The sequence below is a fragment of the Anser anser genome, assembly GCF_964211835.1.
Source record: "Anser anser genome assembly, chromosome: 8".
NCBI lineage: Eukaryota > Metazoa > Chordata > Aves > Anseriformes > Anatidae > Anser > Anser anser.
In genome coordinates this window covers 186,524-204,612 of record NC_139728.1, presented here as the reverse complement: position 1 = coordinate 204,612, position 18,089 = coordinate 186,524, and the positions used below count along the sequence as shown (strand labels likewise).

The 18,089-nt window shown below is 39.6% G+C and overlaps 1 protein-coding gene across 1 annotated transcript in view; it reads left to right on the top strand.

Annotated features, from left to right (window-relative positions):
• Positions 1 to 18,089, top strand: part of HFM1 (helicase for meiosis 1) — a 148,059-nt gene that overhangs the window by 83,177 nt on the left and 46,793 nt on the right. The window contains exons 5-9 of the mRNA XM_083847410.1: positions 4,353 to 4,471; positions 8,717 to 8,776; positions 9,402 to 11,035; positions 17,087 to 17,185; positions 17,597 to 17,751. Of these exons, the coding sequence (XP_083703536.1) occupies positions 17,115 to 17,185; positions 17,597 to 17,751 (226 nt within the window). The 5' untranslated portion in view covers positions 4,353 to 4,471; positions 8,717 to 8,776; positions 9,402 to 11,035; positions 17,087 to 17,114. The remainder of the gene's footprint in view (positions 1 to 4,352; positions 4,472 to 8,716; positions 8,777 to 9,401; positions 11,036 to 17,086; positions 17,186 to 17,596; positions 17,752 to 18,089) is intronic.

Here is an 18,089-nt window from a genome sequence, read left to right as displayed (position 1 = left end):
TTATAGAATACCCAGTTTTCTTGAGTTTCAGAAGTACTAATGATTCAATGGATGCAGAATCACAGAAAGCCCCTGAACTCAGCTTATGCTCCCCTCCGCTGCCTTGAAGTCCTATTTCCAGCCAGTGTTTTAGAACTATAGAGCATTGCAACGGGGTAAAATCCCTTGGCAATATGAACTGTTACATTCTTTGAAAGGAATTCAATTCAAACCAGAGAAATTTGATGTATATGACTAAAATATTTTGTCTTTTTCCTAAGAACTGGTAGATTATTAACCTGAAAGCTTACTTTAATGCAACAGTCATAGTAATGAAATGCAGTATTTCCTTTTGTGTTTAGTATCAGTTTTTTCCTCTCTTCTCCAGTATTTCTGTAGATATTTCATGTCGGTTTTGATGTTTAAAATAGTGGTTATTTGAAATGTTATGAATACCCAATAGAAATTTGGTAAGTAGCGAGCCCTACTCCCCAGTTTAATATGGGGATAGTGCTTTTTTAATCCTTTTCAAGCACATGACCAACAATTCTTGCTATAATGTCAAAAAGTGACATAAAAATACCATTTCATGCAAATTTCAACTGTCTATGACTTCAGATAGATGCTGGATGCTCTATAGCTATATAATTCATCATGGTGAAGATGGCCTGTTTTTATGATGTCAGCAAATAACATTGCCAGGATTTCCACAATAAACATAAAACTAGGAAAAATGTATAAAAATGTAAGTGAAATCAAAAAAGGAATTCTCAACCTTCAAAATCTCATTTGAATGCCTTCTTTTTCTTTTTTTTTCCACAAGGCTGTTCTGAATGAATTAGAAATTATTGAAATGTTGTTAAAGCAAAGCCATGCTCTGCTGAAATTTCACCAGAATCAGAATATCCCACTTGGAGATACCACCTTTGCTCAAGATTTTTATGAAAAGTCTTGAAACAACTGAAATATTTTAAAAGGGAGTCAGTGTGAGGTATCTGGATTTTACCAGGATAAAAACTCATTTTTTTGACCAGCTCCAGGTGGAAATACACCTCTTATTCCTCCTTGCCACTGTTCTAATTTCTGAGTCACATTGGTGGTGATCCTGGTATTTCACCAGCTTTTACTTATCTGTCCTCTGTCAGCAGTGAAAGCTGCCCTTTTCGTCTGGAGAGTTGACATGATGTCCCCCTACTGCACCACATCCTCTGAAATGGTTTCAACAGAAAGATGTCAGTTTTGACAAATTAAAGCAAAATGTTATTAAGGATAAAATTTTCAAGCATCTTGTTGTCTGTACCAAATTTTCCAAATATAATGACAAAACCAAGGAACAGCTTAGCATTTTTATCATGTATCTTAAAATCATATACTTCTTTTATTATAGATGTATAATGCCTGTGGCCTTCCTGAAAGTCAAGAATGGAATCAGTAGTTACAATGATGAAAAAAAAAAAGGTATGCTGTACTACTAGAGTAGTGAGATGACAGTTACTAAGAAATTAATTGGAGCTCTTGAATGTCCTTGTATTTCAGGAATACATTGTACAACTGGAAAAGGGGTAATGGTTAAAATACTTATTTCAGGCTGGACATGCAGCAGTGGTGGTCTCAAAGGAGTTTTGCTGCTTTCTTGTTCCCTGAGATGGAGCTTTTAGAAAGAAAAAAAAAAGGCAAAAAAAAAAAATACCCAATAGAAATTTGATAAGTAGTGAGACCTACTCACCAGTTTAATAACAAAAATTGCTTTTGCTCTTTGAACTGTACATAGTAATACATTTGTGCAGTTATACTTGTAGGTTTCCAATGTATTTTGGTCTGTATTTCATGCTGGATGCTTGTTTTATACTCTCAGTGTCAGATAGGAAGGATCAGGTGACACACCTTTCAAACCTTGAAATACACATAGCACACACACCCTGAACTAATGACAAAGTAGCAAGGCTCTGTGGAAGACCATTGCAAACTGCCATTGGTCTTTGTGTAGGTGCCATCAAAACTTGGGAAGATGGAACCCAAATGTCCACACCAGGAGACTCTCAGCCACTCTTAGCTGAGGGTCTTCCTGTTATCTCTTTCTTTTGTTGTGTAAACCTCCTCTACTGATCCAATGTCCACTGTTCTATTGCAGCTATTATTGTGGTATTATTATTAATAGATCTCATCTTCATCACAATAATTGCCTTGTGTCTCTTTGCTCTCCTATGGCATCCCCGAAAACAATAGCTAGACACCAGCTGTAGAGCTGTCAGATGCAGTTTGCTGATAGACAGCACCATAAATAAGTGCTTTAAAATCGTATCAACACTGGGCTTGTGTCTTAACACCTTAGCGCATTTCTTTTGCTTGCATTTCATTTTTCAAAATTAGTATTATTTCTAATGAATACCATAAGTTTACCTAAGTTAATTCTAAGTTCTGAAGATCTATATTCTATTCCTTATGCACTGGTGATTAAGATTCTTCCCCATATGCATGTAGTAGCTGGGAGGAATAGCTTGGCATTGTGATTTTTTTTTTTTAGGAGATTTATCCTAACACTTTGTTTTCCCTGGCACTCCTGCTGTTGCCACTTCTACTGCCCAAGGAAATGTTTCTGTCTCAAATCCCTCCACTTCCAAAGTCTATGCACAGACCATGAATACAGTCCAAAGGTGACACTTTGGAGAAAACAACAACAAAAAAGGCAGAGGGACAAGGAAAAGTTTAAAAAAAGGTGGTGATGGTGAAATTTAATGTTTTTTTACATGCAGGAGTTTGTGTCGGAGATTTCATGTAGCCTCCTTGGTCTTACAGCTGTGGCTCTGCAGAGACAAAAACCAAGAGAATAAACGAGCAAAAATAAGGTGACAGGAGATAGATTTCTGTTTGTATATTTGTTTGCCATGTTGCAATAACAGTTTAGGTTGACCTGATCTTACTAATTTTTGTAAGTTAGTATGATTTGCAAAAGCATTTTGTTAAGGTAGAAGTTTTTAATCTTCTGTTTCTTTCATAATAAACACTTTTTAAAGTTACATAAAATCCACTCCTGCAATTCGGAGTTATTAGAATGTGACAGCATTTTTGACTTTTAAATATTGATTTGACCCTTTGGTTCTATTTGCAAATGTGATCCAAATGTCACTTATGTCACTAGGCATACTTTGCTTACTTGTAGGGGGTATCTGGTTGGGCTCCTTTGCATGAATTAAATATTTGGACAAGAGAGCACAAGACTGTATTTGCTTGTAGCCTAGGGGAATGCAGTGGTTTGGTTGGAGAAATCTCCAAACTCTCAGGTGATTTTCCTGAGCTGTACAGTCATGTTTCCACATATGCACTCTCTCTACGTATGGTTTAATTATCCTGTACCATTTCAAATGGTTTTACCGTGAAAGAGGTAAGACAGGCCTGGACCACAAAACCCAAAAACTGAGTACCTGGAGTTCTCAATCAAAGTGGGAGATGTGGATTTAAATTGCTTCATACAAAAGGAAGTGCTCTGGATGAATGCTGTAATAAAAATGCTGTTTGGAAAAATGAGAATTGAGAACGCTACTGTGCTTTGTAGCAACTTGCTAGATTCTTTAAGTTTCCAAGTCTTCTCCAGAACTGAAAACTAAGGCTTTCAACTTTTGACAGGGCATTCCAGTAGAAAGCATGTAAAACACATCACAGCAGAAGAGACACAAACCTGTCAGCATAGAGCATTATGACATCCTCAGTTCTTCTGTAGTTACAGCCTTCGATCCACTGATCAATTCATCTTTACTTAAATACATGTCCTCTTCTGAATATCTTGCAAAAATTAAACAGTAAATCTATATGGTCTAAATTAGGAAGTGATGGGGCTGATTAGTGAATAGCTGGACTAGATATGTAAATTGCAAAGTTTTCTTCATGGCTTTATACGAGATGTTTTAAACACTTAATCAACATCAATGTGTCAGCCTGTATTTCTCTGTGAAATCTTGAAACTGCTCTTTCATCTATGTTGTAAACACATCAACAAGTATGTAGAATGTCTTGACTTTGAAATGCTGTCACCTACTTTCTGTATCATTGTCAGTAGTCAGCTTGTTATAAAAGTGTTTCATTTCTAACTCTTTCTTTTGGTAGCGTGTCGACATACTGCATTTTTCAACTGTGTTCTTTCCTGCCTCTTCCATTTTTATCAAAAATGTAGTGTGACAGAAGTTCTCTTTCTTTGCAACATGGTGGTATCTCAGGCTCTCCACTCTCACCAAAGCTGTTGTGCTACTTTGAGGATACGTTGAGTGTGTGTAAACCATCTTCAGCGTTTTGTGTCAAAGTGCAATAGCAATTTGAACTCAAAGTTTTCTGAGATGGTGAGAAGTCCCCAGGCTTCAGTCCTTGCCTTTACTTTTTAGTTGGAACTTTCCCAGAACATGTTCGATCTGATACAATGCCTACTCCTGATGTGCTCTGCAATACACAGTTCACAGTTTGCTTGGAACAAACGCATCTGATGATGGACAATTTCTTAAATGTAAGTGTACTCCAGCTTTTAATTCTGCTGCTTCTCTTATAATTTCCTTTTTCTTTTTTTGAGAATATAACATATCAGAATTGGTACAATGGTCTCAAGTGCCTCAACTGAAAGATGAACATCTGTACAGGTTACTGCATTGCAGAATGTAAGACACTCACTGTTGTCAAGTTTTGAATTACACTTCTTTCACAAGGATTTTCAGTCTAAAAATATAACCCTGATGAAGTTTACATAGGTATATATTTGGTTAAATTGAAAAAAAATGTTCTGTTCAAATGCTTCCAAGATTTGTGCAATAGAATTGCATAGATCTGTAGTAGGCCAGTGAACCCAGTAACTATGATGAAGTATTCAAAGTAGTAGATAGTTTAATATTAGATACTTACACCATTCCTTTGTGTACTATAATATCAACATCTTACTGCATTTACAACAGTACAGTTTCCTCACACCTTTCAAAGGCCCATGTCATGACAGTTCCTAAATCAAATATGGTCCAATTGCTGTAAAACTCACATGTTTTTCTGGTATCTGGTGCTGAGTCAGGAGGGTTGGGTTGATGTTGCTTCCCTTATCTGCAAGGATACATAATACTTCTTCTCTTGCACTTCCTATTGTTTATTACTTGCATTAGAATAATGTCCTGGAGCTCTGCTCAGGAGTAGACTACAGATTGATAGCTGTATACTGGACAGTTTTGCATTCAACCATTTAATGATGTTATTGGCAAATACTATTACATTAGCAAGCATCCAGTTATTAAATTTAGAGTCATAAGGCTCAAGACAATGTTATTTATGTTCATAAAAGTTAATAAATGTGGAAGAAAATGCAGACTTGGAGGAATGCATGCTTTCCACTGTGGTCCAAGAAGAGTAAACTTTATTTCTGAAGAAAGATTACTGCATGAACTCTTTTCCATTATATCAGTACAGATTACATTCTTGATAACTAAAAAATCATAAAGAAATTTCTTCTAGGTACGGTATGTTTCAAAACCAGGCTGACATGAACCAGAGATCAAACAAAATCTGTATACACGGGCCTATTTTGAAAAAGCTAAGGATCTGTAGCGTGTTCTGATGACATAGTCTGCAGAAATTTAATTGGCATATTGTTGTTGTTTAACATAAAATGCACAGCATAGCTACAGTACTGATGATTATTAGAAATAACTGAGTAAGCAGACTGTCATCTTAGGAAAGATGGTTAAAAACAAACAGAACTATCTCTAGAATACTGTGTGTCTTAGACCTGACTATATCAAGCTGTTAACCATACTGTCTGGACCCAATTCTTACACATTGATCATGCTGCTGCTTTAAACACATTTTGTGTGTTTCAGGACCTTTATTCCACATTAATCAAAATAAGCTTAGTAATGGAATGGGATCAGGGAAGTAAGAAAGTGAATAGGAATAGCTTTTCTAGAAATCTTTGCATTGGTGTTTATTTTCTGAAGACAGTGGCGTGTGGATGAGCATCTCAAAGAGGACAGTAGCTATTTGCCTTTTTTTTTTCCCTAAAGAAAATCAAATAGACACGGAATCAAGAACATAAATTTTCGTAAGGAAGAATCAGACATATAGATGCTAAGTGGCCACAGTGTCACAGAAAGCATTGATCTCTCCTTACCTCTAGTCTACTCCTCAAGCCATTGTATGCCAAAAATAAAAATAAAAAATCTCAGTAGACATAAACTCTTCTGGTGAATAAGTGCTATGTATAAAATGAAATATATTCTAAAAATTCATCCTATATCAGACCCATATTTTCAAAACTCACTAATTTGGTCGTCCCTTGAATGTTGACAAATATCTCTGTGATGTTAAGATTTCTGTATAAGAAGCTTTTCCAAGATGAGAAAGATCTAATTTCCTGAGAATTACATTTCCTGACTTGTTTTGTGGACCTCTTCTTTCCATAATACATATATTTTTGGCAGTTTAATGAGCAGCAGTAAGTTAGCAGGCTTTCAGCTACAATACAAACTCAGAATCAGCTGTTCTGTAAGTATTATTAAGAAATATTTGTAGAAGTGAGGATTTGGAAGATGAGCACTTTGGACGTAATCTGAAAAATTCCTCTTTATCCAGTGATTCAGGGTGACCTATGAAAACTACTCTGAGTGTGGCCTTTTTTTTATTTATTATTACTGAAACTACATGAAATGAAATTCATAAACAGTGCCTATTACTTCAATACATGGGCAAAAAAAGACTGAATTTTCTCCAAGGAACTAGCTTGATAAAATTATAAATAGGGTTCACACTGCAACAAGAAAACGTTATCATTTAAATTCTCTGTTCCTGCACAAAACTTGCTGCAGAACTGGGAGTATTCATTACATTAATTTTTATTACAACTGTTCATATTCTTTTACAAATGAGAAAATTATTCTAGGAAAAATCTGTAGATTTGATAATACAGTTAAGAAAAATTCTATAAATATATAAAAGTTAAGAATTCTTATTCTTATAAGAATTATATATATCTTATATATCTTATATCATATATCTTATATATATCTTATATATATTTATTCTATAAATATATAAAAGTTAAGAATTCTATAAATGTATTAGTTTTCAGGGTCTTCTGAATCATCCAATGATAGATAGTATTGGAATTTTTTCTCAGTGATAATATTGCAGTTTTGAATCCAAACCAAATAATTATACTGGTAGGAAATCTTGTCAAAGTGAACAAACTGTCACAGAGCCTGGAATCTAGATGTTAGCCATTGCATAATAGTATATTTCGTTGATCCACAGTAATTTAGAGCAAAAAGCTAATAAATTAAGAGTTTTGTTATACCTTTTGCTTCTATTAAGATCTGACTACAACAAAATCAATCTAGTTTTAGAAATGACAATTCCCTTCCTCCCTTTAAAAAAAACACATTGTTGGAACTGACAAGATGAAAATAGTAGTCACTTTCCAAAACAGGGGTTGCACATACAATTTTCAGGTTTATTTTTTCATTTATACAAAAGCTGACTCCACCTACACTGTATAAGTGGGACATTCTGTGTGTTTTACTTTAAAGGGAAACAGAAATGACTTTCCTCCTAGCAAGTATACTACGAAGGAACAAATATCACCACAGCATTAATCATTTCATTTCCTTCTGGGTAAATCTCATTTTATCAACCAAGCCTATGAATTAAATATATAAAAATTAAAAAGTATCAGCTATGTGAACTGTAAAATCTATACTTGATATCATCTCTTCTGTCTATGTGCAAAATTGCTAATCTCTCTAAATACTAAGTGACATAAAATAACGTGTTTGTACATGATGAGATTTGTTCAGGGTGGAGCTGTAAATGTAGAATGTGCTTCTTTTGTTAATTTGAAGTAAGATGCAAATACTATACATAATGGTGGCTAGTCTGACACGTTCAGTAGGAGGAGTTCATGTCTGAAAAGACAAAATGTATGGATAAGAAACTGAAAAAGGGAAACAAAAGTAAAGAAGTACAGAAAAGAACATTTTCATCATGAAAAACAGGGCATTAAATATATTTTATTTAGCCACATAAAAATGAGAGTTCAAGAACTACACTTCCTGGGGAAGCATATGTTAGGGGCACAGCACTAGCAGCAGCCTGCTTGGTGGGACCCAGGGGAGCGGTGCCTTGTATCAGTCTGGGAGATCCCCTTTGGCTGATCTGCAGAGCAGTATTGCCAGCTTCCAGGGAAAGCTGCATTTAGCTCTCTTAAGACCCAATATTGCACTTACGCACATGAGTAACTTCAGCTTCCATGAGTCAAGTTATTCACATGTTTAGGTTTTTGCAAGGGTGCAACGTCAGGGCCAAGTTTGTAAGTGCAAGTCAACGAGACAAAATGGAAGAAATTCACCTCTGCTTTTTCCTCATCTAGGCAATCTAGTTTGTGCTTTTTATTTCCTGGTTGTGACTAAAAATAAGGTTGTAACTGCAAATATTTTTTTTTAAATTTGTGAATCTTACTATACTTTCTTTAATAAATGAATCATTGTCACAATCTCAAGCATACACTAAAAATAATACAGTTTAAGGCTTGCCTGTGATTTTAAGACCTCCTAATACTTCACAGTGATTTCAGTTACGGGTAGGGCATATTTTAGAGACCAGTGCTTTGTTGTCAGATCTCTGAAATTGTGTATAAAGCTGAACAAAGGAAACTAAGAGATGACAATGACAATTGTTATCCTACTTATATCTTGATGCTTTTCTGCATTTAATTTGTTCATAGATGATTTGCTCAATTTGTAAGTTCTGGAGAAAACTGAAGCTTCTAACAGATTTGTATCTAGTAAGTATGAGAATTATTCTGTTATCATACGGATCACTGACCAATGTCTGTTGTTCTTGATTTTCTAGTGTTGCTCCAGAACACAGAGTTTTATGGCTTAGTATGTGATCTCTATGAGCTGGAAAGACTCAAAACATATGGCAGATCAGATGTTAAGCTTGGGGGAAATCAAAAATTAAATTGTCTCAGAGCTGTTGAGAGACTGCTTTGCTATATATTTTATGTGATTTGTGTGTGTGTGTTGAGGGAGACGTCACCTAGGGAAGGGAATTGAAGAAAAAATAGCTTTAAAAAATGAACTGTTTGTATTATCGCTTTAAACTTTAAAGTCTGGTCAGCTAAAAGCAGATGTTGTGAACTAAGATGGAAACTTGCCTCAGGCCAGAATTGAAGAAGGCATTCTCTAATTGTAAGAAGTAAAAATGCTTTCTGATTTCAGAATTTATTACAGGCATAAAATGAGTTGTCCTCAAAATTTTCTCCATTTTTATTTAAATTAGTGAATAATATTGGTGGCTTTAGAATTTAATCTCAGACAATGGGTTCATTAGCAATCCTGATTGTATTCTAAGCTGTTTATCTTTTTTTTAATTTAATTTTATTTTTTTATTCTGTGCTTGCCAAGATCCTGTCGTGTTGGAAGTAGAAATGAAGTGCTTCTTACCCTTGGCTCTATGCCCAGTAATTAGATGGGGAAGTGGATTAAAGCATCTAAACATGTGGTGTAAATTTTGGCATATTGTAATATGACACAGTTTTGATATGACTCAAATAATAGGTAATAACTAATAATAAAGGAAAAACTCATATACACAGAATTGTAAAAATGAATATAACCTTTCCTGCATACTTTTAGTTGACCTGGGCTTGCATAGTATTAGAGAATATACTTATGCTATGTAAACATACAATGTCTAAGAATTTGAAGTGGCAAGTTAAAAATTAATCAATATTTTCAAGAAAGAAAAACAAAAAGTTGATTAAGTAAAAATTATTTATGGTAAAATCAATATTTGAGAAAATCTTATGTCTCCTTTTCATCTATTTATGTATGAGGAAATACATATTTACAGTAGCTGCCTCTATAGTATTTGTTGAATGTCATGAAGCTTTGAACCAGATTAAAATTTAGTCTTTTTGAGACAGTTCTGCAATGTATTTTAAATTTACTAGTTCAAAAGCTATGTTCTAGTGGCAAGTCCAGAATTGTAAATTGCAGTATTTCTGTGGAAAAATAATAGCAACCTACTTCTGGATTTTACAAATACTTTACATGATACTGTTTCAATTCATGTAAGTTGTTTGAGGCACTTTTGTTGCTCTAGTTCAACAGCAGTAGCAAGAATGTATATGAATGGGTTTTGGAAATCTACTAGAAAATATTTCAAGGACCAATGTTTTCAGTTTATTTATTGATTTCTGTAGCCTGTAGGAATCCTTTTGATAATGTCATATGGTGCAGAAATCAGCCGCCTATTATAATTTATACCAGGGTAAGAGTGAGTAAGGACTTCTCGATGAGAGAGTAATTCCAGATAAATCCGTCTTTGGACAAGCCCTAAATCTGGCACCAGCAGCGTTCCCACATTCCTTTTTTTTTTGCCGTTTTAAGGAGAATTTAGCCTCTTCCTGTGCCACTGGTTACACGGTTGTGACTGTGGGTATTGCATGGTGTACCGGTCGGGCCGCGCCTCAGAACGCGGGCAGTCCTCGCTGAGCGGGCCCAGGGCCCGCCATTTCGTGCCAGCGGGAAACCGCAGCCCCCGCCGCGGCTAAGAGGAGCCGTCCGCTGCCTACCCGTGCGGAGCTGCAGCAGGACCTAGACTTCCCTGGGGTGGTGCTGGGACACGGCCGGGCGGGTACTGCCGCTGCCCGCCCCACTGGAGGCCTGGGGGGACACGGGGGACGAGGTCTCTGCGAGCGGGAGCGAGCGCCCGCCGCGGCCAGGCTTTGGCCGCTCAGCTGCCGCCATTTTGTGCGCGGTGGCGGGCTGCGCTCTGACAGGTTCTCCTTCCTGGGGAGAGGGAGCGTGACTGGGGCTTTGGGAGCGCTGCGAGGGGGGATGACCTCTGCCCCTCCTGGGCGCTTGGTCCACGGCTGGGAGAGAGCGATTGCGGTTCGTTTGGGTCGGTGTCCCTGGAGGTGGAGACCTTCGCTTGGCGCCTCCTACAGAGTAGGCTGAGGTGAACGCAGTGGTCTGAGGAGAGGGCTGGGTTTTAGGAGGGAAGTCTCAAAATAAGGAAACCCCACGCGCCCATGGTAAGCTGTTTCTTAAAGGAGATGCGTGAGAGGTCTTTCCTTACAGGGGCTGACAAACATCTATTTGTTAATTAATATTTGGTGCTGTTCCTGCAAACACCTACACATCTCATTCTGCTGTCCTGAATATGCGTTTTCCCTGTGCTATCAAACAGTGTATATGAAAAAATGTTCTTGGAGACTTTTTTTTTTTTTTTTTTTTCCATGTAGAAAAGCCAGAGACTTTTCACAGTTTCTTGGTTCTGGATTCTGAGGGGAGTGTCCTATTTGACAGCCTATGGACAAATACAAAACTGCATAAAGGAGTGTTAAGCCAGGATTTTTCAGTCTCTTGGGATGACCGTGGCATGTTGTATCATTTTCATTTAAACCATAAAACAATTGGAATTAAGGAAGTCAGTCAAAGAATAAAGTATTTGTACAGAGTGGGGGCCTGAAGGGCCCGGGAGTTGAAATATCATGAATAACAAAGACTGCTCGAGGGTGGAAAGCATAAAGACGAAATATGCAAATGGTGTTGTGTAACCATAGTTCGCAGATTCTCTACTTGGGGTATGAAAACCATCATGCTGGTGTGCAGTGTTTACTGCTCATTAGAGCTAGTGGAGCGGTTGTTAATTCTTCAGTGGCCCTTCACACAGATAATTACTGCCTGAGTAGCTGCAGCTTGATGGGACTGATGGATGCTTTCTGCTGCACTACTGATACCCCAACCAGGCGACTCCTGCTTTAGATTACAGGCATTTAAAGTGTGCAATAGAATGGTGGCAGAATTAACCAGCTTTGTTAGATTAGTGTGTTTTCTAATACTGGTGCTGCTGGAGTCAACTTTGCTGGTAGAGTTGGGAAAAATGGCAAAGTCTGGTGTTGGGGAATGGCAGACATTTGCAGAAGTGTTACAGACTTGCTCTGACAGGGACCGTAAAGGGGACATTGACTTTTTTTTTGTTTGAAGTTCTAGAATCCATCTTCCTCACTGTAGTCACATTTCTGATTATATGCTGTATATTCTGCTCATATTGTGAAATGTTTTCTGTTTTAAATTTGAAACATTTCTATGGAATGTTTGAAGTTTCACAGCTCTGTGGAAGAAAAATATTTTTAAAATTTTGATTCACAAGTGACAGTATACAGTAATTAAGCAAACCTGAATTCTATTTGCAACAGACTCTAAAAGATTTTTTTTTCATGTTACCAATGAAATGCTGGAGCAAAAAAAAATGTGTTGTCTTTATCTCTGTAGGTAAGGAATATGGGTTTGCTATAGGTTTATTTATCACTGGATTCTTCATTTATTGGGATTTCTGAAATGCTGAACTTGATTTAGTATTTTACTATTTATTTCAGTGAACCTAAGATCTTGACTCTAAGATCCTTTCTGTGGCATTCTTTTGTAAGAACTTTGATTTTTGAATCCATCCTTAAGCAAAATTAAGAGGTATGGAACTCCTCAATGCAACTACATAAAGCAAACACACCTAATGCCTAGAGTTGGTGCTAAATTAAAAATACTTTTATTATAGAATCACAGAATATCCCAAGTTGGAAAGGACCCATAAGGATCATCAAGTCCAACTCCTGGCACCGCACAGATCTGCCCAAAAGTTTAGACCATGTGACTAAGTGCACAGTCCAATCGCTTCTTAAATTCAGACAGGCTTGGTGCAGTGACTCCTTCCCTGGGGAGCCTGTTCCAGTGTGCGACCACCCTGTCGGTGAAGAACCTCTTCCCGATGTCCAGCCTAAACTTCCCCTGCCTCAGCTTAACACCGTTCTCGCGGGTCCTATCAAAGGTGATTACAGAGAATAGGTCACCTGCCTCTCCACTCCCCCTCGTGAGGAAGTTGTAGACTACGATGAGGTCCCCCCTCATCGTCCTCTTCTCCAGGCTGAACAGGCCCAGTGACCTCAGCCGCTCCTCATATGTTTTCCCCTCTAGGCCCTTCACCATCTTCGTCGCCCTCCTCTGGACGCTCTCGAACAGTTTAATGTCCTTTTTGTACTGTGGTGCCCAGAACTGCACACAGTACTCGAGGTGAGGCCGCACCAGCGCAGAGTAGAGAGGGGCAATCACTTCCCTCGACCGACTAGCAATGACGTGCTTGATGCGTGCTGGGGTATGGTTGGCCCTCCTGGCTGCCAGGGCACACTGCTGGCTCATATTCAACTTGCTGTCAACCACAACCCCCAGATCCCTCTCTGCGGGGCTGCTCTCCAGCGTCTCGTCGCCCAGTCTGTACGTATAGCCAGGGTTGCCCCGTTCCAGGTGCAGGACCTGGCACTTGCTTTTGTTAAACTTCACGTGGTTGGTGATCGCCCAGCTCTCGAATCTGTCCAGATCTCTCTGCAAGGCCTTTCCACCCTCATCCGAGTCCACAACTCCTCCAAGTTTGGTGTCGTGGGCAAATTTGCTCAAAACACATTCTAGTCCTACATCCAAATCATTTATAAAAACATTGAAGTGGCCCTAAAATGGAGCCTTGAGGGACCCCACTGGTGACCATCCGCCAGCCAGATGTGGCCCCATTTACCACAACCCTTTGAGCCCTGCCCATCAGCCAATTGCTCACCCATCGTATGATGTTTTTGTTTAGCTGTATGCTGGACATTTTGTCCAGTAGGATCCTGTGGGAAACCGTGTCAAAAGCTTTGCTGAAGTCCAAGAAGATCACATCAGCTGGTTTCCCTTGATCGACTAGATGGGTGATCTTATCATGAAAAGAAATCAAATTTGTTAGGCAGGACCTACTCCTCGTGAACCCCTGTTGGCTGGGACCAATGACTGCATTGTCCCCCAGGTGCGCTTCAGTAACTTCAAGGATCTTCCTCTCCATAATTTTACCAGGCACTGACGTGAGACTGACAGGCCTGTAACTGCTAGGGTCTTCTTTCTTACCCTTCTTGAAAATTGGCACAACATTTGCCAGCTTCCAGTCCAATGGGACCTCTCCAGATTCCCAAGATCGTTGAAAAATAATTGAGAGAGGTCCTGTGATGACGTCAGCCAGGTCTTTAAGCACCCTGGGATGAATCCCATCCGGATCCATGGACTTGTATGGATCCAGGTGGAGTAGCAAATCCCGCACACGTTCAGGGTCGGTTGGGAGTTTGTCCTTCCCACCGTCATGGTCCTCCAGCTCAGGGCACCCTGGGTCCCGAAGCCCATCATCGGTGTTGAAGACAGAGGTGAAGAAGGCATTAAACGTCTCTGCTTTGCCTATGTCATTGTCTGTGAGGAGACCCTCCCCATCTGGTAGCGGACCTATGTTTTCTTTGGTTCTCCTTTTCCTGTTCACATATCTAAAAAAACCTTTTTTATTGTCTCCCACAGACATGGCCTGCTTCGACTCTAGTTGGGCTTTGGCCACACGAATTTTTTCCCTACAAACACGAACAGCATCCCTGTATTCCTTCCTCGTCGCCTGACCCTCCTTCCAGCAGCTGTACACTTTCTTTTTTCGCCTAAGCTCCAGTAGAAGATCACTGGTCAGCCAGGCTGACCTTCTGCCCCACCTGCCTGACTTCTGATATTTTGGAATTGCCTGATCTTGTGCTTTTAGGAGGCAGTGCTTAAAGATTGACCGGCACTGATGGACGCCAGTGCCTTCAAAAGCAGTTTCCCAGGGGACCTTGCTGACTAGTTCTCTGAGCAGCCTGAAGTCTGCTTTCCCCATATCCAGGACTGAAGTTTTGGTGGCAGTTTTCCTTCTGTCACCATGAATTCTAAACTCAACCACTTCATGGTCACTGTGACCGAGACGGCCGCCAATTGCCACATCTCCCACAAGATCCTCTCTGTTCTCCAGCAACAGATCTAGGAGGGCACCTTTCCTAGTTGGCTCTCTTAGCACCTGCACCAAGAAGTTATCCTCTAGGTGCTTTATGAACCTCCTGGACTTGCTCGTGTCAGCCGTGTGGGGATCCCAGTTGACGTCTGGCAAGTTGAAATCCCCCATTAGGACGAGGGGAGTTGATCTCGAGGCATCTCTTAGTTCTGCAAAGAATAATTCATCGGCGTTGTCGTCCTGGCCGGGTGGTCTGTAATAGACTCCCACAACGACATCCCCTTTATTTGTTCGTCCCTTAATCCTTACCCAGAGGCTCTCAACTTTGCCATCGCCAACTGGAAGTTCCACACAGTCCAGCCCATGCTTCACATACATCACCACCTCGCCTACCGTGCCTGTCCCTCCTGAAGAGCCTGTAACCATCTATTGCAACACACCAGCCACAGGACTCATCCCACCAGGTTTCGCTTATGCCGATGATGTCGTAGCTGCGGGACTGGGCCAAGACTTCTAGTTCATCCGTTTTATTCCTCATACTGCGTGCATTTGTGTAGAAGCACTTCAAATGTGCCTCCCTACACGCAGCACCTTGTGGAGCCGACCGAAGGGCCTCACTAGCACACAGTCCCTCTGATTCTAGCACACCGTCCCTTAGCTCATCACTGGCATGCCTGGTTTTATCCCCCTCCCCATTTGACTCTAGTTCAAAGCCCTATCTATCAGCCCTGCCAACTCCTGAGCAAAAATCCTTACCCCTCTCAGAGAGAGGCACATCCCATCTGGTGCCAGCAGGCCTGGTGTCGCATAGAGCTTCCCGTGATCGAAAAACTCGAAATTCTGCTGGTTGCACCAGTCCCGAAGCCACGTGTTAATGTGATGAGTCTGTTTGTCGGCATCGATCCCCCCTATCGGAAGGACAGAGGCAAACACAACCTATGCCCCTGATCCTTTAAGTAGTCGCCCCAAAGCCCTGAAGTCCCTTTTGATCGCTCTTGGACTTCTCGTTGCTACCTCGTCACTACCAGCCTGAAAGACCAGTAGCGGGTAGTACTTGGTGGGCTCGGTGGGCGCTTGACTTTCTTAGCGAAGTCTCTCACCCGAGCCCCAGGGAGGCAACAGACTTCCCTGCGGGTTGGGTCCGGTCGGCATATTGGGCCCTCTGTCCCTTTCAAAAGGGAGTTCCCCATGACAATAACCCTTCTTTCTTTTTTGACAGTTGATGTAGCAATGTGGGGGGTAGGTTGCCTTGCCTTAGGCATCCTCTCCAACTGGGATGGGCTTTTGTCTACTTCGTTGTTCTGACTGTCGTGTTCTAGACCCTCATACCTGTTATATAAGGGTAGATGGGAAGGTGAGGTGGGCAGGGACAGGACTCACCTACCACCCCGAACAGGAACCTGCCTCCGTTCCCCCCTTGGCCTAGGTCTCCTACTGCCTGGCGGGATGAGGGAACTTTTGTCTTCTGTGTAGCAGGAGACATTTGTGCTGTGGCAGGCTTGTGAGTCTTGTCTCAGAGAGGGCAGAGTACACCTCCACCAGTCAATTTCCCTCTCTGACTCCCTGATGCTCCTGAGCCTGCTCACCTCCTCCCGAATCTCTGCTACCTGGCTGAGCAGCTCTTCAATCTGGGCACACCTGTGTGTGTTTAAAACCGGTAATCTCTGGTCCTGATGTTTCAGAATCCTCCATTAACATTAAGGAGTTGGGCCCATAGTCTAATTATCCAGGTAAGCAATTTGCATAAAGGATTAAAAAAACAGTCTGATTTGCTTGTAAATTCAAATTATTATTATTTTTTTAGATAATAGAACCATTTATTTATTTTGTAAAAATGACAGAATCTAATCCTAAAATAAATGGTATATTTTTCCATCGAAATAGAAACAATTTGAGAAAACATAGTCTGCAGATGTTTAAACAAATTTCAACATTATTCTTAGAAATGAAATAATTTAACACCATCTCTATCTGGATCTTCAGTATTACGCATTTTTTTCCCTCCTGACATATCATGGTAATATATAGGTTTTTTACAGTGCTGTCCTAAAGGATTTTTTGGTCATAGTTAATAGGATCCATATTTTATCATGAGAGAGATTATCTTTATGAAACATCATTAAGGGTACAGTCAAGAGCCCTAAAAGCAAAAATAAATCTAGAAAAGAAATATTGGCACCTGTATCACTAATGAGCTTTATGTTCGTTATACAGGTCCAATTCTAGGCATTTCATTTTCACAGTTTTTTTGTGCTGTCTTTTACAGATTAAAAGACTTGATATTTGATCTAAAAATGTTCAAATCTTCTGACGTGGTCTTTTCATTGGATAATTTATTTTATGAAAGACCAGATGCAAAAAAAAGGTAAATCTTTACTTTTAAATATATATAATTATTTCCCAAGTATTTCCCGACTGTGAATCATTTTACAACTTTTTGTTGTTGCTGTTGTTTCCTTTTCCCTTTTCAGTCTCTAAATAGAAATTCGGGGCTAGAAGTTGCTTAGTTCCCAACCCATACTTTGAAATATATATACATTTTTAAGTATATTGAGGTTTGAATAATGCAGGTATATCTTCTGGCTATAAAAAATATGGATTAGCAGAAGTTTTGTATCTTAAATTTACCATGAATAAAAGATTAAAAATCACACTAATTAAAAAGCTTTTTTTTTTTTTTTTAAGCAGGAGAAACAGTAGGTTGTTTATGACTAGTAATTTTAAGCTAGATGTGGAGGGTCTTAAAGAATGATTGTACCTTGCATTTTTATGTTAGAGAGAGAGATCTAGAAAAAGAAGAGTCAAACATTTGGTATATCGCACCTGCTCCAGTTATTGCTGAAATTCCAGCAGCAGAGGAGCTACAGAGGGAGCTGGAAAAAAATGAGTTGCAGAGGGAGCTGGAAAAAAGCACAGCCAGCAATCATATGGGTAAAATATATGACGTTCTTTCTGCATGATTTGACAAATAATTAGCTTGATAGATAATTCCTCCTCTTTATTTTAATGCTGTGAAATATGAAGTATTCTAGGTATGTGAATATAGACAAATAATATATTTTAGTTCAGAGTGATGGTCTTGTTCATAGAAAAGGTCTGGAATATTAGCCGTCCTCTTTGGGCATTTTAAGGCTACAAGGTCACTGTGCAGAAGTGGGCAGCATATGCAGTATGGTCAAAATTTTGGCTACTCCACTGTGTGTTATGATGATTCATGGAAAGATGAGAAGCGACTGCAAGAACATAGTGCAGCATGTGCACCTGATGAC